This window comes from Puma concolor, chromosome D1 (genome assembly GCF_028749965.1).
Source record: "Puma concolor isolate L17-30 chromosome D1, mPumCon1.1.hap2, whole genome shotgun sequence".
Lineage (NCBI taxonomy): Eukaryota > Metazoa > Chordata > Mammalia > Carnivora > Felidae > Puma > Puma concolor.
This window is the reverse complement of record NC_141676.1, coordinates 42,927,532-42,953,002: the sequence shown is the minus strand read 5'-3', so window position 1 is coordinate 42,953,002 and position 25,471 is coordinate 42,927,532. Positions and strand designations below refer to the sequence as shown.

Here is a 25,471-nt window from a genome sequence, read left to right as displayed (position 1 = left end):
CCTACAGAGTTGTAAAATAGCCTACTCAATCAAAGATGATCTAAAGTGCGCACTCATTTAGGATCAGATAAACCCTTCAGGGTCCCTAGACATTCAGCATTCTCTTGAAAGGAAACTCGGTAATCACTTTTGTCCATGCCCAAGTCTGACAAATTTTTCAAATATATTTTACTAATCATTAAACTAAATCAAAACTGTTACAATTAAAATATAAATTCCTTGAAGGCATAAAGAATACAGTCTCTTTCTTACTTATGCCCTGGAAATGTTTAGTAAAGTGTTCTGTACTTAATATGTATACAATCAAAGTATATCACAAAATATTTGAGGTAATACTTTAAGCTTTAGAAACTTCAGACCAGTTTAAATGATGGCACATTAATAAATTATAAAAACATCACGAAATACTGACACACAAAATAGGAAAAAGTGTAAGAAATTGTGAGTAATTTATAGGTATGCAATATAAAATCACAATTGCAAACACAAATTCCATAAAAAGAACAAGCTGTCAAACCAAACATGTCCAATTCGTGAGTTTTTCCATGAGTAACTTTCAAAGTTGAGAAAATTTCAAGGGAAAAAATCTTAAAACTGAGAAAATTCCATCTACTAAACTAAATTTCCCTCTCAACTAAGAAATGATTGCCATGATCTATAATTTTCTAGAACTAAATCAAAATCATAGAAGCATAGTTTGATGAAGAAACTGAGACCCAAAAAAATTTGTGACTCTCCAAGTTCACACAATTACTTAGCTATTCCAAAATACTCGTTAACATAGAAATCATAATTCACAGTAGTCCTACATTACATAAAACTAAATCATAAACACAAAAGTATTTTAAGAATTACTAGAGGGGCACCTGGGTGGCTCCGTCAGTTAAGCGTCCGACTTCGACGCAGGTTATGATCTCACAGTCCGTGAGTTTGAGCCCTGCGTTGGGCTCTGTGCTGACAGCTCAAAGCCTGGAGCCTGCTTCAGATTCTGTGTCTCCCTCTCTCTCTGACCCTCCCCCGTTCATGCTCTGTCTCTCTCTGTCTCAAAAATAAAAAAAAATAAAAAAATAAAAACGTTAAAAAAAAAGAATTACTAGACACAGTAACCAATGAATGAACTACTAGACACAGCACATTGAGGAAATCCTTCATTTTGTAGGTTATCTATTGTCTTGAAAGAAAAGAATTCTCTCTTGGAACTAAGCATCCCAAATTTGGAAGAAATGAATTATTCTCAAGTTTTCACTCAATAAACATCATGTATACCATGTGAATTAACTTTATGTGTAGCAATATCACACAGAAATTAAAAGTATAAATACTAGACCTAGACCAGGTATCAGCTCCACTAATTTCAGATGTGTGATCTTGAGCAAGTTACTTAACTTTTGTATAATCAATTTCCTTGAGCAAGTTAATCTATATACACCTCAATTTCCTCATCTGTAAAATGATAAAATAGTAGGACACACCTGCATGAAGATTATATAAATTAACATATATAAAACAAGGAAGAAACTGGGCCCAAAGTAAGCATTACCATCATGATTGCCAAATCAATGGTTCTAAAAATGTGGTTTGGGGACACCTGGGTGATTCAGTCAGTTGAGCATCCAACTCTTGATTTCGGCTCAGGTCATGATCCCAGGGGTCATGGGACGGCACCTCACATCTGACTCCATGCTGACCATGGAGCCTACTTAAAATTCTCATTCTCTCTCTCTCTGTCTCCCTCTCCCTCTCCCTCTCCCTCTGTCTCTTCTGCCCCTCTTCCCCACTCACGCACTCTCTCTCTAAAACAAAAAATAATAATAATAAATTTTAAAAATAAACAAAATAAAAATGTTTGCAGACCAACAGTAGCACTGGAAACTTGTTACAAATGTAAGTTTTCTCACCTATCACAGTCCTACTGAATTAGAAGCTCTGGGGTAGAACCCAATAATACAGACTCACAAAAAGTCTTCCAGGTGGTTCCATTGCACACAAAAGTTTGAGAACCACTGATGTGAATCAGTAAGATTTTTATCCCTTTCTCTCTGGACTTATATAAAGCCTTTAGTATATATAACCATAAGTATACTTGATACTTTACACACTTCATCTTTTGTCACAAAATTACTCAAAGATTTGGTTTCAAAACTGAAAACAACTTTACATCCAGTAGGATAGTTACAGCCAAAAAGACAGATGACAGGTGTTGGCCAGAGTACGGAGAAATCGGCCTCTTCATACATAGCTTCATACATAGCTATTGAGAGCATAAAATGGTGCATCCACTTTGGAGAACAGTCTGACGATTACTCAAAAAGTTAACCATAATCACATGACCACAGCATATATCCATGAGAACTGAAAACATGTTTCCATAGAAACTTATACATAAATGTTCAGAGCAGCATTGTTCATAATAGCCAAAATGTGGAAACCCAAACGTCCATGAAGTGGTGAATGCATAAACAAAATGTGGTATAGCCATACAATAGAATCTTATTCAACCATAAAAAGGAGTAACATATTGATATGTGCTATATAACATGAATGAATCTTGAAAACATTATGATGTGAAAGAAAGCAGTCACAAAAGACCATGTGTTTGGGCACCTGGGTGGCTCAGCAGTTGAGCATCCAACTTCAGCTCAGGTTATGATCTCATAGTTTATAAGTTTGAGCTTTAGGGTCTCACTGCTATCAGTGCAGAGCCAGCTTCGGATCCTCTGTACCTCTCTCTCTTTGCTCCTCCCACCACTCATACACTCTCTGTCTCTCAAAAATGAATAAACATTAAAAAAAAAAAAAAGGCCATGTGTTGAATGATCCTATTTACATGAAATGGCTAGAATAAGCAACTCTATAAAGACAGAAAGTAGATTAGTAGTTGCCCAGGGCTGGGTCAGTGGAAGGAAAAATAGAGTGACTGCTGATGGATACAGGGTTTCTTTTTGGGGTGATAAAAATGCTATAAAATTGCATTTTGGTGGTAATGATTGTACAACTCTGAGACTATATTAAGAAACATCTGGGGTGTCTGGCTGACTCAGTAAAGCATGACTCTTGATCTCAGCATATAAGCCCCACACTGGACATGGAGCCTACTTTAAAAAAAAAAAAAAAAAAACCACACATTTAATTGGGTTCTTTAAATAGGTGAATTATGTGGTTTGTGAATTATATTTCAATAAAGCTGTTACTTAAAAAGCCTAAAGGCATATGCCAAAATATTATTAATAGAAATATACATAATATAAAAACTGATGTAATAACAATAATCTGCACCTAAACCCTAAATGATACTATCCTGGAATTAAGGGAGGGATGAACAGGGCAAAAGGAGAGATGCTAAATTGTTCACACATATAGGGAGTCATAAGACAATGAGATATTATTGTTTTACTCTTGACTAGAGTAAAAACTAAAATATAACAATTAATAGTATTAAATACAATAGTACTAAATAGTATTAAAAACAAAATGTATATCTCCCAAATTACTAGAAAAAATAAATTAAAAGGAATTACACCTAATTGTTCTTACTTCATTACAATTAACTGTGACTACTTCATCACTATGACACTATGAGTGATCTTTATTTCTTCTTTATACTTTCTTTTCCACATTTTTACAATGGATTTATCTTTGTGTGAGTCTGCTTATCTTTGTGACTCTTTTTTTAAATCCAATTTATTCATTTATGGTTAACCTTTTAATAGGTTAATATAGTCAGACAACTTAAAATTCAAAAGATACAAAAAGTATGGTGAAAAGTCTCCCTGCCACCATTACACCTCAGCTCCCCAGCCACCAGCACTCCAAACATGGAGTCTACAAATACTATCCATTTCTTGGGTATCTTTGTGGAAATATTTTATGCATATATTGACTCTTTTCTGCCTTTTTAATACAAATGCAGTAAAACATATACTGTTTTCCACTTTGCTTTTTTTATCCCACAATATATCTTGGAGATTATCTCTTATCAGTACTTACAAAGTTTCCTTTTTTTTTCCACTGTTTTGTTTTTTATTTATTTTTATTTTTTTCATCATAAGTGTACTCTTTTTTTTTTTAATTTTTTAAAATGTTTTTATTTATTTCGAAGGAGAGAGCGAGACAGAGCATGAGTGGGGGAGGAGCAGAAGAGAGGGAGACACAGAATTCGAAATAGGCTCCAGGCTCTGACCTGTCAGCACAGAGCCCGATGTGGGGCTCAAACTCACAAACTGTGAGATCAAGACCTGAGCCGAAGCCAGACGCTCAACCAGCTGAGCCACCCAGGTGCCCCGATAAGTGTACTCTTTAATCCCCATCAACTATTTCACCCATCCTCCCACCCACCTCTCCTCTGGTAACCATCAGTTTGTTCTCTATAGTTAAGAGCCTGTTTCTTAAGGTTTGTCTCTTGGTTTTTTTCTTTCCTCGCTTATTTTATGTCTTAAGTTCCACATATGAGTGACATCATATAGTTATTTGTCTCTCTCTGGTTGACTTGTTTAACTTAGCATTATACTCTCCAGCTCTATCCAAGTTATTGCAAATGGTAAGATTTCAATCTTTTTTATGGCTGAGTAACATTCTATTGTATGCATAAATACACCATATCTTCTTTATCCATCATCAATCGATGGACATTTGGGGTTGTTTCCATAGTTTAGCTATTGTAAATAATGCTACAATAAACATAGGGGTGCATGTATATCTTTAATTTAGTGTAGCATTTTGGATTTTTTGGGTAAATTCCCAGTTGTGTATTACTGGGATCTTAGGGTAGTTCTATTTTTAATTTTTGAGAGTTTCCTCCTTCCTTTTCATAGTTACATGGTGATCTACTCTATGGATTTACCATAATTATTTAGCTAGTCTCATACTGACAGATTAATTTTATATTTGGCAAGAACAACAAAGTAATTTGAGAATAAGCTAGAATGTTCTCAAATTTTCTCCAAAACAAAAAACAAATAAAAAAAGTGGATATCACCATTAATTTAAAGTCACAAATTCTCTTTGATAACAACTATTGGAACATTGCTGCTTTTTGTATATAAAGGTCTTATGACCATGGGGCACCTGGGTAGCTCAGTCGGTTAAGCATCTGACTTCAGCTCAGGTAATGATCTCAAAGTTCATGGGTTCTAGCCCCACAGTGGGATCTGTGCTGACAGCTCAGAGCCTGGAGCCTGCTTTGGATTCCTTGTCTCTCTTTCTCTGCCCCTCCCCATCTCTCTCTCTCTCAGAAATAAACATTTAAAAAAATAAAAAAATTTTTAAAAGATGACCAAATTAGAGATACATATCAACAATTTTATGGAAGCAATTTTATAAGCAAATACATTTGCATTTGCTGTTTCATTCTCTATTTTTTAAGTTTCTAGGTATGTGTAAAATAATCAAGCCAATATTTATGTCAATTCAAATTATAGTAGCAATGTGGTAAATGTACATGTCCCATGAACAGAATGGGAATTCATCTCATCATCAACAACCATCATCAATCACAAATATTTATTTTTTTATAACTTGTCTTCAGCATTCTACATTAGGCTCTATGGTTCCCTCCATTTATATGATGCCTTTCTTCTTTTTATTAATTAATTTATTAATTTAAGAGAGAGAGCGAGCACGTGTGCGAATGAGGCAGGGGGCAAAGGGAGAAGAAGAGAGAATTTTAAGCAGGCTCCACACCCAGCACAGAGCCAGACAAAGGGCTCAATCTCAAGACCATGAGATCGTGACTTAAGCCAAAATCAAGAATCAGATGCTCAACCGACTGGGCCATCCAGGTGCCCTTATATGATGCCTTTAAAATCAGCTTTAAGATAAGTTTCCTCTCTGAGTCTCCCAATTGAACAATGAATTCTTCAAGTATTTTTCCTTTGGCTTCAATGATACTTAACTCTCCCTGTCCCACATCTATCTTTTACTCTTTTAATCTCAGGCTTTTCCTAATTATACCCTTAAATGTTCTCCCCCCCCCCCCCTTTTCCAAGGACCTCTTTTCTACATGATCACTGAGTGAGCTTAGTCACTCTCCTAGTCTACCCATCATCTCTAGATTGGTGATTTCCAAATTTATGACTTCTCCTAACTTTGAAGCCCATATTTCTAACTGCCTACTAGACAGTTCCAGTTGGTATCCCACTAATACCTTAAATTTAACATGTCTAAAATAAAAAAAACTCATCATCTTACCACATAAACCTGCTCCTCTCTGACCACATCCATTCATATACTAATACAACAAAAATTTGAGTCATGGTTTATACACAAATCATGATGTGAAGCTTAAATTCTACTCAAAAGGTTCTTAGGTAGTATATAATAGTCAGCAAGACTTATATCTTTGTTCATAGCTCTATTATAGCACATATACTTTTATTCTAACTAGCGATGGCAGACTAACAACATAAATAAAAGGCAGAACCAGAAAATGAGATGGAGGGGCACCCAGGTGGCTCAGTCCATTAAGCCTCAGACTCTTGGTTTTGATTCAGGTTGTAATCTCATGGTTGTAGGACTGAGCCCATCCATGCTGATAGTGCGGAGCCTGCTTGAGATTCTCTCTCCCTTGCTCTCCACCCATCTCTCTCTCTCTCAAAAAAAAAAATTAACTTTAAAAATTTTAAGAAAAATAAATGTAAAAAAAGAAAGAAAATAAGACGGAGTGGATGATTGAAGTCAGAATACAGACCCTCAATTATAAGCCAATTATAACAACTTTACCAACTTAATTCTCTACAAAATGGCACTTTCTGAGCAGGAGAGTCTCTACATTCCATTTTCAGATGATGAGCCTGGTTATGGTGTGTAAAATGGATTTAACTGGGAACTATTAGAGCATGGGAAAAGGTTACTATAAATCAATGAAACAGAGGATTTGAACCTGAACACACATAGTGAGAGATTCAAACTCAAGGCTTTGATCAGCCTAGATTTAATTAGCCTATAGAGTTTTGTTGAGAATATGATACTTCTGTGCTTATCAGATTTCAGTTTCATAGAACACTAACCACTCCTGAATACATGCCCCACCCTTCTTCCACAGTGTTTTAGGGTCTGGCTCAAAAACTTTCAGGGAAGAATTTCCCCATTTCCCTCAGCTAAAATGAACTGCTTCTATAGCATTAAAAAAAAATTCTTTTTTTCATTTTACAGAGCGAGTGAGCAGAGGAGAGGGACAGAAAGAGAGGGAGAGAGAGAATCCCAAACAGACTCCATCTGCTGAGCCACACGCGTGGCTGGATCCCATGACCCTACAATCATGACTGAGGTGAAATCAAGAGTCAGACACTTGACTGACTGAGCCACCCAGGCACCACCTATAGCATTTTGTCTGTGACTTACTGGTGCCACTTAATCATTCCTCCCCGACCAAGCTGTAAACTCCTTGAGGTAAGGGATTATACATTATTTACTCCGGGTTTCTTCAAATTTAGCACAATGCCTGACACATACTAAGCACACTATGTAAATGTTGATTTATATTGGCACAGTGCAAAGTGCATGGGTTTTTGGAGTTAGACAGACTTAAGGACTAAATCCTCCATTAGCCATCCACTCATTAGCGAACTATCTGATCATGGGCAAACACTTAACTTTCCTTAAGTTTCATCCTTTATAAAATAAAAATCCTTGGAAATTGTTGTGAAGCTTTGAGAAGCACCTAGCAACATGTAAGATGCATAATGGATACTCAATAAATAGTAGTTATAACAATGGCTGCAGGAATTTTTTTTAGTCTCAGATAACACAGTAGCAAGTTTTTTGTACAGAACATATTTATCAGAACTTTTATGTATTCTTTAGGTTTGTTAACCATGTTCAGTTATGACTGCTTTGGGTTGAGGGAATATTAATGTACACACTCAACATTTATGAATGCCAACTACATGCTAAAGCATTGGGTATATAAAAAATGAAAAAGGCATGGTCAGGAAAGTATTTTAAAGTGCTATTAGTAACAGGGCATCCATCATCTCCTTGTCTCCACTACCCAATAAAGAACATTTCTAGGCTTCTAGGACTTATATGAGGTACCACTCTGTTACATTATATAACTTCATACTTCCTGTATTAATTCAAAAAAACTTATTAACTACTCTTTGGCATGCACTGTGACAGAAGATACAGAAACAAAAAATTAAGATGGAACAGTCACAATCCTGAAGAACGTATTTCAGAGTTATACCTGGGACAGAGTATCTTCTTGTCTTTACAAAATAAGGAGTAAGGTTATTACTGAGTTTTTGTGCCATATATGAATTCTATTACACTAATATTTCATCCTTACCCATATAGCCTTCTGTATACGAAACAGTAAAATCTGATAAAATGATCCAGTCTTTTTTATTTCCTATGTTACTCTTTGGCTTGTGATCTTGATTTATGACAACTTGAAGATTTAGTCATCCAGGTGCCAACAATTCTGGTGAAGAAATAAAAGACAGGTTGCTAGCTCATTAAACTCTTCTGGACTTTCCCCAATTTAAGTTAGAAGTATTTAGTAACTACTAGCCTTATTGATAGTCCTTTCTTACTTCTGAATTCTTTTAGCAGTTCCAAAATACCTATTCGGCCTCCCCATTTGTTTATTTATAAAGCTAAGTTATAAATTGTATGTGTTTATAGTCTGTCAAACCCTTTGGATGTAAACTGTAGTCCATCCTACAAAATTCTGTAAATTAACTGTAATTTCATTGTAAGTATATTCACAAAATCTTTGTAGAATCAGTTAATATATATTTTAATTCATAGTAAACAACAAATAACTACTTCGCCAAAATACTTTTCCTCCTCATGGGTTTACTCTTCCCCTCCTTGATTTATGTTTTATTACCACAGATCTAATTGATTAAGGTGCCCTTGCTTGGTTATAAAATGAGTGAGGTTTTTTTTCACATAACCCTAATTAGCATTGTTATTTCTTTGCTTCCAAAATAAAGGAGCAAAATTTGGATATATGACTGCATAAATTAATTCTCTTCCACTGGTCACAGTTCTGTAAATGGTACAGGGATCATATGAAATCTAGAAAGGTAAAACCATTTCTACACAGGCAGTCAAGCTAGAGTAATTGCTAAATTCAGAAGCTAATTGGCAGTTTCACAGGCTGCTCTCATCACCAAAGTGCAGACTAAAGCTATACTATCATATGATTTACTGATTTTTGCTTAAAAAAAAAAAAAAATATTGTTCAAGGTCAGAAAGCTTCAGAGTAAGTAAGGACAAGGATCCTGACAGAATGTTAGGGTTGAAGGTAGCCAGATTCAGGCCTGGTCAAACATTCAGATACCTTAATACTGCATGAATGAATCTTCAGTATCTGAATAAAATCTTTAGATACAGCACTTTCTGAGTAGACTAGTGGCCGCTGGGGTGGCAGGGGGCGGACCTTTTGGGGTCTTGGAACTAGACAGAGGTAATAGTTGCACAACACTGCGAATGTACCAAAGGCCACTTAATTGTACACCTTAAAGTGGTTAATTTTGTTGTGAATTTCACCTCAACACACCAAAAAAGCTTTTTTTGAGGAACATAAAAGATACAGGGCTTTTTGGCTGAGACGGACTCCACTTGGTGAAGGCCTCAAAGGTACAATGCCTAATTACCAGCAGGGAGGGTCACTTCACACAGAGATGTGTGTACAGCTTACAGAACTCCCTCAGGTGGACCCAAGTTTCAATAATAGCCAATTAACCAGCACCACACTGAACTCATTTCAGTGAGAATGCGATAGCGGCAAAAATATTCATCAGAATCTTCTAGAAAGCCGCACCGCCGATCACCTAGAAATCCCTTAAGAGCAATAGAGAACGCCCGGATGGAAACAGTAGAAGCCATTTTTTTTTAAGGGTTTCGTTGCGGGTGGAGGGTATCCGTGAGGATTCAATAATCTCCAAACATTACATTTAAACTGCGGTGCTTAACTATGACAGACGCTCTGTCAGTAGGGCAGCATCTCATAGTGAAAACCCTCTTTCTGTGGCGACGAAGCCGCTAAGGCTCTTTCTGTGGCAACGAAGCTTTAAACGAACGCTCACCGCCATACCCATCCGCGGGAAAGCTCCCTCCACCAGCCCATGAAGGCGGAGCTTCAGAGGGCACTCCCGCCACACAGCGCGATCTGCGCCGCTGAGCTTCCTGGGAATTGTAGTTTTAGTTGCCCCATCCATCCCGTACGTTCTAGTCGGTATGGATTGAGCCGGAAAACTACAACTGCCAGAGTGCTCCGTAGTGGCGAGTAGCCGCGGCGGTGACGACTGTGGCGGAGAAGGCCTGGAGGGGCTCTGCGTTCTGGAGTGGCGCTGCTTGGGCCCGTGGCAGGTTGCAGGCTGCTGGTGCTGGGGCTGAAGAGAACGGCGAGTGGGTTCGGCGTTGCCCGTCGGGGTCTCCGCAACGATGAGTGCTGCCAGGGAGTCCCATCCGCACGGGGTGAAGCGTTCAGCCTCCCCAGACGACGATGTAAATAACAATGGCGGAGTGGATGAGGGTTGAGGCCTACTAAAGGCTGGGGTAGGCCGGGAAGGGTGGATTAAGCAAGAGGAAGCGTCTGAGGTGGCCCGAAGGGGGAGGGCCGAGGGGGAGGAACCAGAAGAATGACTGGGAAATGTCTCCCTTCTTTAATTGAGTGTTGGAAGGTTTAAGAGGTCTACACCCTAAGAGCCAGAGACCTGCGTAGGAAGGGGGTTCGAGAAAGGAAGTCCTAAGAGGGTCGAGTAGCTTATTTGGGGGCTGATGAAGCTTCTTTGTCGGGCCTTTCTAGTTAGGATAGGGATGGCAGAATCCTCCCTGTTTGAGGTTTAAAATGATCCTGTGACAATATCAAGATGTGGTGCACGTTTGGACAGATTTTCCGGCCGTTATTACTTTTGCAATGTACTATAAAGAGTAAACGGAAAACAGTATTGAACCGAATATTGTACCAGGGGAGTAATTTCGTACTGACGCATGGTGGCGAGGTCTAAGATGTTAAGATCTAAAAGCCCATTTTGATTTCAGCCACCTTTCTCCCCCACCCCCCAACCCAAAGCTTGTCAGCTTAAATAGCAAACCATTCCTTAAAGTAATCCATTAAATATTTACTGCTATGCCAGGTGTTGGGAATTCAAAAATGAAGGACGGTGCTTGTCCCTAAGTCTTTTTGTGTATTTGTCCTGGCTCTTAGCGCAGTGTCATGGAGACTGCAGTAAACGGAAAACTAGGTCCTTCATACAATGAATAAACGCCTTGGGAACGTTGATTGAGAAATTTTGGGGCGCGGGGGGCATCGAAATGCCATTTTTAAGGATGATAAAAGGACATTAGTTTTCTTTCAGTTATTGTTTAAAGCACTATTAATTTCTGAACATGTAGAATTCTTTATTTCTATAGTGCAGTTCAGTGCCTTTCATAATACCTTCCTTGGTGAACCATTAAAAAGCTCATTAAAGACTACGGTTGTATATAAGTTGTAGCAAATGAGACGATGTTAAGACCCACCCCACTTTGGATGGGTGGTGGTTGGTGTTAAGACTAGAATACCAAGGTCCTTAAATTAAATTTAGCTCTGCAGAAAGATTAGTAATCAGTAAAGATTTGGAGGGGAATAATTACATAATGAGAGATTTTTTCATGTGCCATGTTCTTACCTGCTTCTGGCTTTAGATCTTGTTAATATGGCAATCCAGTACTTGTCAGGCATTTGTCTAAAGGTATTTGAGTAACCTGGGTGCCATTTTAAAAGCTATTACAGTGTTTTCCTCGTGGTATTTAACTGTGGCACCTGTTTTGCTAGACTCAGAAACAAACAATCTTTTACCTTAACAGAAAACTCTTGATGTTAGGTAATTTAACAAAGTTAAAGGGATTAAGTAATTAACTCTAACAGCTTCTGTCTGATGGGATCAGTTTAAACTAGATGACCTTTAAGATCTTTTCCAATTGTATAAGCATTGTCAGTTGAAGGAGATGGTTATAGTTGCAATTCAGGATTAGGCCCTGCAACTTTAACAGACTCTAAAAATGATTATGTTGCTAATTTTATGTTAAAGTGCAATAGAGTAACTTGTGTTTTGATAGTGTTTTTTTTTAAGTCAGTTTCAGGTGAGTATTTTACTGGTAATTGGGAGTTATCTTTAAGTACTTCTTTTAAAAATATTTTAAATGCTGTATACAGAATTTTTAAAATATACTTTTGAAATACATACCTAAATTGTAGAAAATCAATTATAATTAAAGTTGTAGTTGGTCATCAATTTCTAATGAGCATCCATTGCATGTAAAAGATAATTTTTTTTTTTTTTTTTTTGCCTACTGACCTCACATATTAAATGAGGGTAACACATTTTGAGAGATATTAAAAGTAGGTATTAAACATGGAATCCAGCTCTAGGAAAATGCTGACAGTGTTAGAAGTAAATTCTAAGAGTTACTAGCATATGTATTCAGGAGGAGGTAAATTGACTGTAATTCTGTACTAAAAGGTTTTAAGGGTAAAGAATTTAAAAATGGCCTCATTGGTTTGAAGAAATGAAAGCTGTGTTGGAAGTAGGAGGAGAGAGGAAGTTAATTGTAGTAACTCATGGAGACCCTCTAAGAATCTATCAGGCACCCATGAGCTTTTGAGAATGCAGCATTTGGGCAAGGTACTTGGTGTTGTATGCTAATGTCTTTGGAAGGAAGAACCAGGACTTGATTGGAAAAAACATTAGGATCAGATATTGTAAAGGATAGGATTACTTATGTAAAGACATTGAAGGTACTTGCTCTTTTAATAGAAATGGTTCAGAAAAGTTTTGGCTTTTAGACAGTTTTGTTTTTACCTTGATTCCATAACTTTTATAACTGTAGTTCAAAAAGTACTTCCACGTATTCTGTCCCATTTGATCATGTACTATATGATGAGGAAAGAGCAAAAAACTTAAGGCAAGAGGATCAGAGTAAGCAACTTAAGTTTTTAAGTCCCTTTGCCTCAGTGTTCTTATTTATTAAATGGATTCTTGAGAGAATGGAAGTGAACAGTCGTTTGTAAGTTGTAAAACACTATGCAGTTCTTGGGTTTTGTTATTAAGATAGTCTTTTAAAGAAGTTTCTTAATGTAGATAAGGAATGAAAACTAAGAAATTAAATGTCAGGTCCAGGCTCACAGAGAGCAAGTGATGTAGTGAGAATCAGAACTTAAGCTTCACTAGTACTTTGCCTTTTATTTCTTAACTATGGTCAGCCAGAAATAGTTAAGAATTAACTGGCTTATAAAAAGATATGAGTTGTCAGATGGAAAGTAGAGCTCTGCAAGTTAGGTAGCCAGAATCATGAAAGCATATAAGCTCCCAACCAAAAGGAATTTAAAGGACCATCAGTGAGTGTCCATTGTTGTACAAATACTTTAACTCTCATATCCTCAGAGAAATGGTCACCATCATTTCTTTTATATTCTGTAAATCTGCTACAGATAATTCCCAGAAGAATAAAGACAGCAAAAACCAATTTTATTGAAAATTTTAATATGAATGTAAACATAGCAAACCCAAATTTCTGTTACACAGTTTCCTGATTTTCGTGACATATTTACCCAAAATGATTAGCAGCCTCTGAATACAGCTAACTGCTTGTCAGTTGTGTGTAAAACTGGAACATATAATTTCAGATTTTAAATTTCTAATAGATTTTAGTTTTATTATTGTTTGCAGTTCTAGCATTTGCATCATAATACAATACTTGAAGAATTTAAACCTTTGTGCTCATGATTTTGTGTTGAAAATGGGGGTTGTCATCTTTGCTCCATATTTTTAAACATTTTCATTTTTAGATTATAAACTCAATTACAAAGTTGAATCCAATGAATGTTTTCATTTCCACATTTCTTCCAGTCACCTTTGTATACATATCTGCCTTCAGCACTGTCCAGTTTCAAATGCTATCAAGTAAATTTTGGTTATAAATACCATAAGAGATGAAACAGGCATACATATTTTTAGAAAAACAGGATAGTTCAGGCTCTTATTGCACAGTATTGCAAGATGAAGTCCTCCCTGCTGAATGACTCTTTAGATAAGAGTGCCATTTTTTTTTGTCTTTTTTTTTTCTTTCTTTCTTTCTTTTCCTTTGTCTCTTGTTGATTCCTGGGTTGGAGAAAAGTCATCTAATGTTTCATCATCCAAAAATTCATAGTCTAAGAGTTTTGCATATACAGTTAATTTTGCCATTGTTAGTTTAGGGTACACTACCTACCATTTTGCATTCATTTTATTCATCTAATAATTGTGAAATGACTGCTGTCAGTTTTCACTTTTTACCCAGTTGCCATTAAGAGTAGAAGTGAAAAATTTTGGACTCTCAACTCTGTCCGTGACAGCTAGAAGCACACAACAGAGGAGTGATATCTTGAAAGATGATGCAGTACTTTGGACAACATGAGAAAACTCTTCTACCATTTTTCTGTTTTCTTATTTTAGTCATTTTTAGCATAGTTGGCAATAACTAATGAATCATAATGAAATATTTCCTACCTTTGTTTCAAAATGTAGGGAAAAATATGATCACTAGGATTCCGTAATTCTTAGATTTGTAAAAGGGCTCAACTGACCATTTGATAATTATAGGGTAGAATGAGTTTTACTGTTTTCTAAAATAAGTTTTCTGTTCTTCAGAAGACCTTTAGGAAAGAATTGATAAGTCTTAACATATCAATCCTCACAGATAACTAGAACTGCACAAAATAGAAACTGAAAACCTAAAATTGGGTCCATTAGATTCTGATGTTACACTGTTCTTAGAATATCACCAGAGCCCAACTAACTCCAACTAACAACTGTGGCAGCCTCTGGGTTCAAAATCCTAGGTACTCTAGGGCCCTGCAAGACTTCAAGGTAGTAGGTCTCAAAGTGTGGTTCCCATGTCAACATCAACAGCATCATCTTCACTTAGGAATTTGTTAGAAATGAAATCCTTGAGCCCCACCCCACACTTACTAGATCTAAAATTCCTGGGTTATAGCGTAGTAGTTTGGGTTTTAATACACCCTCCAGGTGATTCTGATAAATGCAGACTTTTGAGAATTCAGAGCTCTGGCTGCAAAAGAACTAAAGGATTCTGCCTTGAGGTAACAGAAAAGGAGTATATTTAAGTTTGAATATGATGTATGTGCTTAACTTCCTAAACAAAAACAGTGAGCCCTGTTTATAGTTAAAAATGACGGGGGGGGGGGGGGGAAACTCATTGGGAGTTATGGGTAGACTTTAAATATTTAAGTATTTATTGTGCAAAAAAATTAATTGGCAAATTTCTTTTGCAGCTTGGATCTAGCAATTGGGAAGCAGCAGACTTAGGTAATGAGGAAAGAAAACAAAAGTTCTTGAGACTTATGGGCGCAGGAAAGGTAAGCATCAAACAGTATGTATTTTTTAAAGTCTTTTCTGTGAAAGTAATACCCTTATTTTGTCTGTTGAGTGACCCAGACAATATATTTGGATCTCATTTTCTTGGTCTGCATTATTACTTTTGGCTTTGGGAAACACAGCTGACCTAACCAAACACTTAAAATGTATACTATTTCTGAACCACTTATAGGATTCTCAGTGCCACGGGGCAGTAAGGCTTAGAGATTGAACAGAGAAAAACTTTGGTTTGAGGAGATTGCAGTGGAACAAAGTTTATGATTGGCTATCTGTTAGCCTAATGATTTAATAGAAGGTATTTCTGGGGAGACCAAATGGTAGTCCTTTCATATTTTATAGCTCTCGCCAGCCTTTGACGTAGTAACCAAGCTTTTATCAAAAATTTAATTTTTAAAAAAATTTTTATTAATGTTTATTCATTTATTTTGAGAGAGAGAGTGCAAGCAGGGGAGGAGTAGAGAGGAGAGAGAGAATCCCAAACAGACTCTGCATTGTCAGCTCAGAACCTGATGTGGAGCCTGATGTGGAACTCGATCTCATGAACTAAGATCATGACCTGAACTGAAATCAAGAGTCAAGACGCGCAACTGAGTGAACCACCAGGTGCCCCCAAAACTTAATTTTTAGAATTTTCAGTATAGTTTGAAATCCCTTTCAGTTTCATTATCACAGTAGGAAATACAAGCCATGGGTACCAGGAAAACATTAGTGGAGAAAATACCTCTTGTTCCTAGCAATAATTTTTACATGCAAATACAGGTATCTCTAGGTATTTATTTTGTATAAGCAAGTAAATTTATTTTCCTAACATTGTCCCAAAAATCTTTGTGCAAACCAAATGTGGATAAAATAAGAAAACTTTTCTCTTTTAAGCTCGTCAACAGGGCGCCTGGGTGGCTCAGTTGGTTAAGTTCGTCAAAACTAAATTCTGCGCTTTGTCTTTATTCATACAGGGATTCATTCATATATTTTACCAACAATTTTTTTAATCCCCTCATTGTTGATGGACGCTTGGGGTTTTCCACTCTTTGGCTCTTACGAATGGTACTGCTGTGGACCTTTGTCTACAGGTCTGTGTGTGGACACACATTTTTATCTTACTCATTAACCAACAATTATTGGCTGTCTACTCTGTGCCAGGTACTGTATACTAGGTCTTGGATCACATAGATCATTAACATGTGTTTAGAGCCTTCATGTACAGGAAACTAGATAATGTAGAATTATAATTGCTGTGAAAGAACTATGCGCATAGTGCTGTGAATCAGCAGACAAGGGTAGCTAACTGCCTCAATGGTACAAGAAAGCATTCCAGAAATAGAATTGGTAAAACGAAGAGGAGTTAGCCAGACTAGAACAATGGGGTTCAGGGTAGGGAGACATCATGCAACACAGTAAGGCCTAAATAAGGATTCATTTGTATAATATCTCATTAATTCAGATTTCCCAACAATTTTGTAATTTATTGGGGTGCCTGGGTGGCTCAGTTGGTAAAGCATCCAACTCTTGATTTTGGCTTAGGTCGTGATCTCACAGTTCATGAGCTCAAACTCCACATTGGGCTCTGTGCTGATGGTGCAGAACCTTCTTTAGATGCTGTCTCCCTCTCTCTGCTCCTCCCCCACTCACATGTATGCTCCCTCCTTCTCAAAAATAAACAAAATTTTTAATTTGTAATGTATCCTAGAAAGTAATGTGAAGTTACTCTTGATTCACGCAAATAAAATATTTTCTAAGAGTATGTAAAGTAATAATTTAGGGGGCATACTCAACCTAGTAGAATGAAAACTCTTCAAGTATTTAGGAAGAATCCCCTAACATAAAGTGTATGAAATTTAGCTACCAGTAGTCAAATATATCTCATTAAAATTGGGGTTGGGGGGGGGAGAACAAATCAAACAATTAAGAAGAAATTTGGCTACTAGTAATTCATTTCTTTAGCATATGTTAAATTCTTTCCTAGAAAGGCCAAGATTGTAGCTTTGATCTTTTATATAGACTGTTTAGATTTATTCTGTTTTGTGGCCACCGAGTATATTTATATTCCTAAGCCTAGCCAGCTACCATGAGTATTTTACTGGTCAGAGGGAGAACCAACTGAAAGTATAAATAGACCAGTGCACTACTGTCCTCATCCTCAAATAACTTGATGCATTATATATTTTCAAATCTTGTTAATGGGGTGTCTTCTGCAATCTAAAGAAGCAGTATATTGAGTCCTTGATCTATATGAACTATAAAGAGTGGGTTGTAACTGGTAATTGAGAGTAATTATGTAGCCTGATAATTAGCAATGTTGAATCAGGATTTATTTTTATGTTTTATAGAATTAGATTATTTTAAATTCTGTTCTTTTTGACAGTTTAAGATAGGGTATTTATTGTAGTCAAATAATAGCTGGATATTTGATTGTGATATAGTGATTATTTTTATTTTGTATACTCTTTGTTTATTATATGTCTGTCAGTTACTTCATTTTTATCTAGCTAAATAATTTCATTTGTTTTCTCCCTAAGAGATGTGCCTGAGGATCAGAAAGAGGAGGTGGGAGAGTTAAAGCAACCCATTAATTGGCCTTTTAGGAAAGAAAATGTTTATATCGACTCAATTTTTTAGTTTTCTATCCTATTTGAAATTCCAGCATGATCTCAACATACTCTCTACTTCCTTTCTCTGCTCTGTGTATTTGTTTTAATGACATAAGCTTCTAATATACTATATATTTGCTTATTGATTTCATTTCCCTTCCTTATCTCTACCTTTGCTAGAATGTAAGTTCTATAAAGCTATGGATCTCAATTTGGTTCTTTTTCTTTGCTGTATCCCAGAAGCCTGGAACAGTGTTGGGTACATAGTAGACACACATTAATTATTTTAAATTAGTGGTCTCAAATTCTAGTATATTTTCTACTTTCTTACAGAAAGAACATACTGGACGTCTTGTTATAGGAGATCACAAATCAACATCTCACTTCCGAACAGGTAAGAAAGTAAAATATAATTTAAGAGGTAATGCTAGATTTGGAATATGAAATATTTGTATGTACTTCAGGATATTCTGACTTGTATAATTGTATTCGTGGTTAAAATATTAGAATTGGAAATGTATATGTAAACGTGTATATCATGTAACAATTAGCATATACTTTAGTTTTTAAATATTTGAGAGTATATATCAATGATATTCTAAGAAATTTTTTTCTGTCTTCATTTTTACTGATTTATAACATTTTAATTATAGTGAGGTTTTATGACTCATAATGCCAATTACGGTATGTATTGAATTTATGTATTTTATTTTATAAATTATTAATGTATGGTGTTCTAGTTGGTATAGTAAACTGGTTTTGAACTTATTCACTAAGTTTTATTTTGAAATCCTTAAAGAATATAAACTTGTTGCAAAGCCTGAAGAAATTAACTTTTAATTTTAGATAAAAAACCTTTCAAGTAAAAGCCGAAAATGAAGAGTTTGGATTTGAATTCAGGCTGCTGTCAAATGAAATTTTCTCCTACTTAAAATTGACCCTAATCTTGGACATTATTAATAACAGGGCATAATGATCGGGATCATATTTAACAAATCTTCTAGTTAAATTATTTAAATTCACCTTATACTGACCTAGAATATGTAGCACATTTTTGAAAATTAATAGGTGTTTCATTTTTCTAATGTTAAACAATTATTTTAAATTGATTTGCATTGATAGAAAAGGCAAAAAGAATCCCTGAGCTTTGCAGAATGGAAAACTATTTAACTGCTGCATTTATTCTTTAAAACTGTAGAATTTATGAATAAAAATAATGCAGACACTACCATTTATGATTAAAATGAAATTTCTCATTTACAAATTAAAATGGCATACTCACAAAGCTTTGATGGCGTTTGTAATGCTCTAGTTCTTGAGTAGTAAGTTATAGGTAGTTTAGTATATTGCTTCATAATTTACATAAGCCACAGTATATATAAAAATAATGCATCAAATGGTATGTAATAACAACAGAATTTTAAAGGAGTTTATGTTGCTTCAGTAAACTGATATGTAAGAAAGTAGAGCCATTACAGTGTCATTTTACTTATCCATTCTCTGAACAGAGTTGCTTGCCTTTTCATTGTTTCTGTTCAAAGACAGAAGCTTTTGTTTGTTGGTGGTTTTTTTTTTTGGTTTTTTTTTGTTTTTTTTTCAACGTTTATATTTGGGACAGAGAGAGACAGAGCATGAACGGGGGAGGGGCAGAGAGAGAGGGAGACACAGAATCGGAAACAGGCTCCAGGCTCCGAGCCATCAGCCCAGAGCCTGACGCGGGGCTCAAACTCACAGACCGCGAGATCGTGACCTGGCTGAAGTCGGACGCTCAACCGACTGCGCCACCCAGGCGCCCCTGTTGGTGGTTTTTTGAATGTGGGAGAAAACTCTAACTTTCAAGAGAACGATTATTTATTAGACTATAAATTATAAAACATCTAAGGCCCAAAGTTCTTAGTAATTAGTATTTACAGTATCTGAACTTCAGTTTTGAGACTGTGGGTCTGGGTTTAAGTTCTTACATAAAAAAATATAAGTTCTTCATCTTTTATAAACACTTGTAGTTTAGAGGATTGGTTACTAAAGAAGTAATCATAAATACATCTTTCAATTATTTTATGCCTGTTAGGTAACTACCTATGGTATAGAGAAACCTATCCACAAAATTCATTATAAAATTAGCCACAGAGAAATCAGCCCTGAATATAATAGCATCTGTAATATGGGTTTTTTGTGTAATCAAATGTTTTTATTAATTTGACTGAAACATAACCAAAGTACACTGGACATGCAGGGGAAGAAGACAAGAAAATTAATGAAGAACTGGAGTCTCAATATCAGCAAAGTATGGACAGTAAATTATCAGGAAGATATCGACGACATTGTGGACTTGGCTTCAGTGAGGTAGTAATTAACATTTTCTTTAAATGGGAAGATAATTTCTAAATTGGTATCTTTATATCTGTTAGGTTACTCTAGCAATTAAGAATCCTATGTAGAGGGGTGCCTGGGTGGCTCAGTCGGTTGAGCGTCCGACTTCAGCTCAGGTCATGATCTCACAGTTCGTGGGTTCGAGCCCCGCGTCAGGCTCTGTGCTGACTGCTCGGAGCCTGGAGCCTGCCTCTGATTCTGTGTCTCCCTCTCTCTTTGCCCCTCCCCTGCTCACGCTCTGTCTCTCTCTGTCTCTCAAAAATAAATACGTGTAAAAAAAATTTTGGAAAAAAAAAAAAAGAATCCTATGTAGAAAGCTTTCTTTATACAGTTACTTAATTTTCTGTATGCCCAAACAGGTCTTTGTAGATAATGGGAAGAGATACTTTTGTGAGTTTTACAAATGTTTTCTGATAGAAGCTTGCTGTAAATTCTACTTAGATACATCAGGGCATATCTTTAATAAGCATGAACAACATACAGGTTAGGGGAAGTAGTTCCTGTAAATACTAGTTTAGGAGATTCTTTCTCTTTTTTTTTTTTTTTTCCTTTTTTTTTTCAATGTTTATTCATTTTTGAGAGACACACAGTGTGAGCAAGGGAGGGGCAGAGACAGAGGGAGATACAGAATATGAAGCAGGCTCCAGGCTTTGAGCTTTCAGCACAGAGCCCAACGCAGGGCTTAAACCCACAAGCCGTGAGATCATGACCTGAGCCAAAGTTGGACATTTAACCAACTGAGCCACCCACGCGCCCCTCTTTCTCTATTTTCCATGATCCTTATTCATAATATAACTACCGGTTAACTACTCCAAAGTAATATCATACATAAAACATTGATAACTTTTCCACATTTCCATGAGTCAGTGGTTAACTTGCCTTATTTACTTCAAAAAATATATATTGTTTCAGGAAGATATAGTAGCTTTCAAACTAGAGGGAGGGGAGCAGGTGAGTGGTCTTCAGAGCTGTTTCTTTTTTTCTCTTTTTTTTTTTTTGAGAGCAGGAATCCTTGCCCAAGCAGGTTCCGTGCCCAATGGAGAGCCCAATGCGGGTTTGATCTCCCGACTCTGAGATGATGACCTGAGCCAAAATCAATAGTTGGACGTTTAACTGACTGAGTCACTCAGGCCGTCCGTTCAAAGCTGTTTCTTAGAACAAAATCCTAGTTAAGTCCTAATATGTAAAACATGACAATGCTGGAGTCCTCAGGTCTTCACTTGGCAGCTCTTGATCATAATAGCAGTCTTAAAACCTGATTTTAATGGCTAGGGAGTGAGCTGTTTTAAGACTGTGACAAAAATTAGGGTCTTTCCCAGTTTTTTGTCCTGGGTAATCGTATTTAAGAAGAGCCTTTTGGTTGATGTTTATAGGTAGAAGATCATGATGGAGAAGGTGATGTGGCTGGAGATGATGATGATGATGATGATTCACCTGATCCTGAAAGTCCAGATGACTCTGAAAGTGATTCAGAGTCAGAGAAAGAAGAATCTGCTGAAGAACTCCAAGCTACTGAGCACCCTGATGAAGTGGAGGATCCCAAAAACAAAAAAGATGCAAAAAGCAACTATAAAATGATGTTTGTTAAATCCAGTGGTTCATAACTCCCAAACACTTAGTCTTTGTATTAAAAGTAAGCCTTATTGTTATAATGCACAGTGGAGGACTGCTTATAGAGCACAGACCTTTGTATTATAATTTTTAAAAAGGCCCTTTTAAATAATTACAAGAGTGTTTGCTTTCAAATGCCATGGATTACACTTTTATGGGCATGACTATTAACCATTTTTGTAAAGAGTAAGAGTTGTATAAAATAAGAAATAAATACAATACTCAATTTCTTTTCATATTAGCATCATCAAACCTCTAATCTCACCTTTTTACCCCTTCAGATAGTTACGGGGGAGACACTTTTGTGGTAGCTCTTTCATCTTTTTTGTTCCTTCATATTTTTCTCTTATAAGAAGTTTATCTGATACTGTAATGTGTTCATGAAAAATATTCAGTTATTATACTTTGTTGTAGTAGAACTATTCATCATGGATATTTCTGCTGCCAATAACAGTCTAAATTGTTTGCAAAAGATTAGGTACTTAGTTTACTCTTCCTGATTCAGCTCTACTCTTTTGGACCAAAGCAACATGAGAGCAAATACTTTCACACTGGTTAAGATGGAGTTGCAACTATCATACATTTTGGAATGCTATGATCCCAAGCAGTCTTTATATAATTTGAATTACATTGTATGTTAGATTTTTGATAAATTTGGCCAATTTTTACAGAAGAAATTATTTCTCTGATTATTTGGTCCTGTTTAGGAATATGTAAAACTGGATTTTTTTTTATGGTAATATGTGACCAAAGTTAATTTTCTTCCTAAGCCCTCAATAAAGAAAAGCAGTTTCCCATATTTGGTTTGTGATACCTTCATCCTCATTATCTAAAAATGAGGAATAGGCTTATTGAAGAAGCTGAAACAAATTCTCTTCATTTTATCCCAATACTATTACCTCGATTATCAAATTACTGGAAAGTAGTATTGCTTTCTGATTTTATTGCTGCTTCTGTGGGAGTAAGAGTAGAATCCTCTGACTGGTGTTATGTGGTTGATCTGTATAGCAGACTGACAAACTGCATTATGGGCTAGTCAATGATCTTTGAATAATTGGGTCCAAAATGTTTCTAAGTAACATGTTCAAAGGCTTGAGTAAAATCTGTTTGGTGAATTTTTATATATCTAGATATTTAAGTATGTGTTGAATGTGCTGGATTTAAAAAAAATTCCTTTGTCACTGAAATTTAAAATATTAGGAGTGTAAGCAACTAGAACAGGTGATAACTGGTTTATATAATCTGTTCATACATCAGATCCCCAACATTTGGCTTTTGCTTTTACTTAGTTCTTGTATTGTTTTATAATAGGTGCTACCCTGCAGAGTAAAATATCAAGTCAGTGGGTAGTGGAGAGGATATATGACGTTTAATAGATACTTGGTTTGAATACATTTCGCTTTATTCAAATTTCAATTGGCCACAGATTTTTTAAGTTTGAGTGCAAGAGCAAGAGTGAGCGTGTGAATGGGGGAGGGGCAGAAAGAGGGAGAGAGAATCCCAAGCAGGTTCCACACTATGAGCACAAAGCCTGATGCAGGACTCGAACTCAGGACCTGAGCCAAATCAAGAGTCAAATGCTTAACCAACTAAACCACCCAGGCGTCCCTGCCACAGATTTTCAAATATCTAGTTTCTAGGGTTGCTTATTACAACTAAAGTAGTAAATGAAGGCTGACTTATGTTTAAGAATGGAAAAGGGAGAAATCAGGATTACGTTTTAAAAAGTATTTTCATCAACTTACTGTTTAAATATACTGGGTTAAGTCGTGATTCTTAATATGTAAACAGAAGAACCTTCTTCTAAAATAACTACACTGGAAGACCTTGTCCAAGTAGGGAAGTTCTTATTCCAACTCATATATTATTGCACATTTACATAATTCAGGGTTGGAATAAATTTAGGACACCATATGGCCTAGTGTCCCTGCAGCACGTTAAACATCATGGCTATCTTTTAAGCATGAACATCAGGGTTGTGTTTTTTCTCCCCTGAATTTAATAAATTCGGGGGGGGGGGGGACTTTAAAGGAAGACAGATGCCATGCCATCTTGATATTCCTACTAAAGTATCAGGTGGGAAAATAACATTATTTTTGTGCAATGAAAGACTATTCAAAAGTTTAATGACAAATTGCCCTGTCATAACTTCTTACCTGAAATACACTTCTGAGTGTTTACCTATTATGCCAATGACTTAGTCTTTTTATTGAAATGCTTTTTAGGAACACAATTTCCAATTTTATGTGTATTAATAGGTAAAAAGTCCTCAAATCCGTAATTTTTTAAACCTGGAAGAAAGGAAGTTACAGAAGAAAGTTTGAAGTGATTGTTTTTCTGATGAAACAATAGTTTGAGAACAGAAAGGCCACGTTCTTCGAGTAAATCTTGAAATATTTTCAACTACCTGGTTAAACTTGAATGACCACTTCTTACAGAGCTTTGGTTCCATTACTTTGTCTCCACAACAACCATATCCTGGATGTTTCCAATATTTATAAACAACTTTACCTCTGAAGTCACTAATTTAGAAATTACCACTGATCATGATAGTTCTGTTCCTTTACACTTCAAATTAGGTCATTGTCATTCATAAACTGTCTAGATTTTTAATTGGTCTATCAATTCAATATCATTGTTAAGAGTATCCTAAATGATCTCCTTTCATACCTTCCTGGAAAATCCTATCCCTAGATATATCCAGCCCTCTATGGATTATTTCTGGAGAAGACCAACTGTACAAACCAGTATTACTAAAGCGTTAGTGGCATCAACGCTGCATGTTAATACTGTTTAGTCAACTCTTCTCCCATTTAATGATTGTTTAAAACCTTTATTCATAAACTTGTGACCCTCTCTTTTCTCCTTCATTCTTAACATGTCCTTCCTTGCCATCTAGCTTACATAAGAAATAGATTTTATCAGGCAAAAATTCCTAGAAGTTTCGCCTTCTAAGTTCACAACCATGGAAAAGGTCCACTCCTTTAGGTCACAGCCTAGCTCTACCACCATCGTGAATACGCTGAGTGACCTTGGGCATAACTAGACCTCTCTGGATCTCCTTTCCCTGTTTGTTAAATGAGGATAGCAATAGCAACTACCTTCCATGTTACTGTGAGAATCTGATAAAACACATTAAATGCTTTTTCACACTGGGAGGTATTCAGTGCTCAATAAATACTAGCTATAGTTAATTCTTTGCATCTTCTTGTGAACCTAATGCTTTTAATTTTCCTTGAGTCTTCAATCTCTCAATCTATTGTCCCGTTTTTGTCAATATCTGTACCCCCCCCAGTATTACATATCTTAAAAATAATTGTTCCTAGATGATACATAGGCTTTTGTGATCCTATCTCATGCCTTCCACATCCAATTTTAATAACTTGCTTCTTTTACTGTCTTCCTGCCATTCTCTCCCTCCTCAATTCATTTCAGTGTGGTTTCTACCCAACCTTGGCACGATTTCTTTGAAAACTACTTGCATCAAATCAATAATTCTCATTTTCCTAAAACGTATTTTTCAGTTCCTTTCTT

At 36.1% G+C, this 25,471-nt stretch overlaps 2 protein-coding genes across 2 annotated transcripts in view; one reads left to right on the top strand and one right to left on the bottom strand.

The window, feature by feature from the left end:
• The window catches only part of SOX6 (SRY-box transcription factor 6), a 717,975-nt gene extending 707,828 nt beyond the window's left edge, over positions 1–10,147 (bottom strand). Inside the window, exons 1-2 of the mRNA XM_086677891.1 lie at positions 10,035–10,147; positions 8,285–8,419 (exon numbers count right to left, since the gene is read on the bottom strand). The gene's annotated coding sequence lies outside the window, so the exon portion shown is untranslated. The remainder of the gene's footprint in view (positions 1–8,284; positions 8,420–10,034) is intronic.
• A 91-nt stretch (positions 10,148–10,238) lies between these two features.
• CD1H11orf58 (chromosome D1 C11orf58 homolog) lies at positions 10,239–22,736 on the top strand. Its single transcript, XM_025927883.2, has 5 exons — positions 10,239–10,455; positions 15,266–15,349; positions 18,290–18,350; positions 20,190–20,299; positions 21,700–22,736. The coding sequence occupies exons 1-5, from the start codon at positions 10,393–10,395 to the stop codon at positions 21,928–21,930; spliced, it is 549 nt and encodes a 182-aa protein (XP_025783668.1). The 5' UTR covers positions 10,239–10,392; the 3' UTR covers positions 21,931–22,736.
• The last annotated feature ends 2,735 nt before the right edge of the window (positions 22,737–25,471 follow it).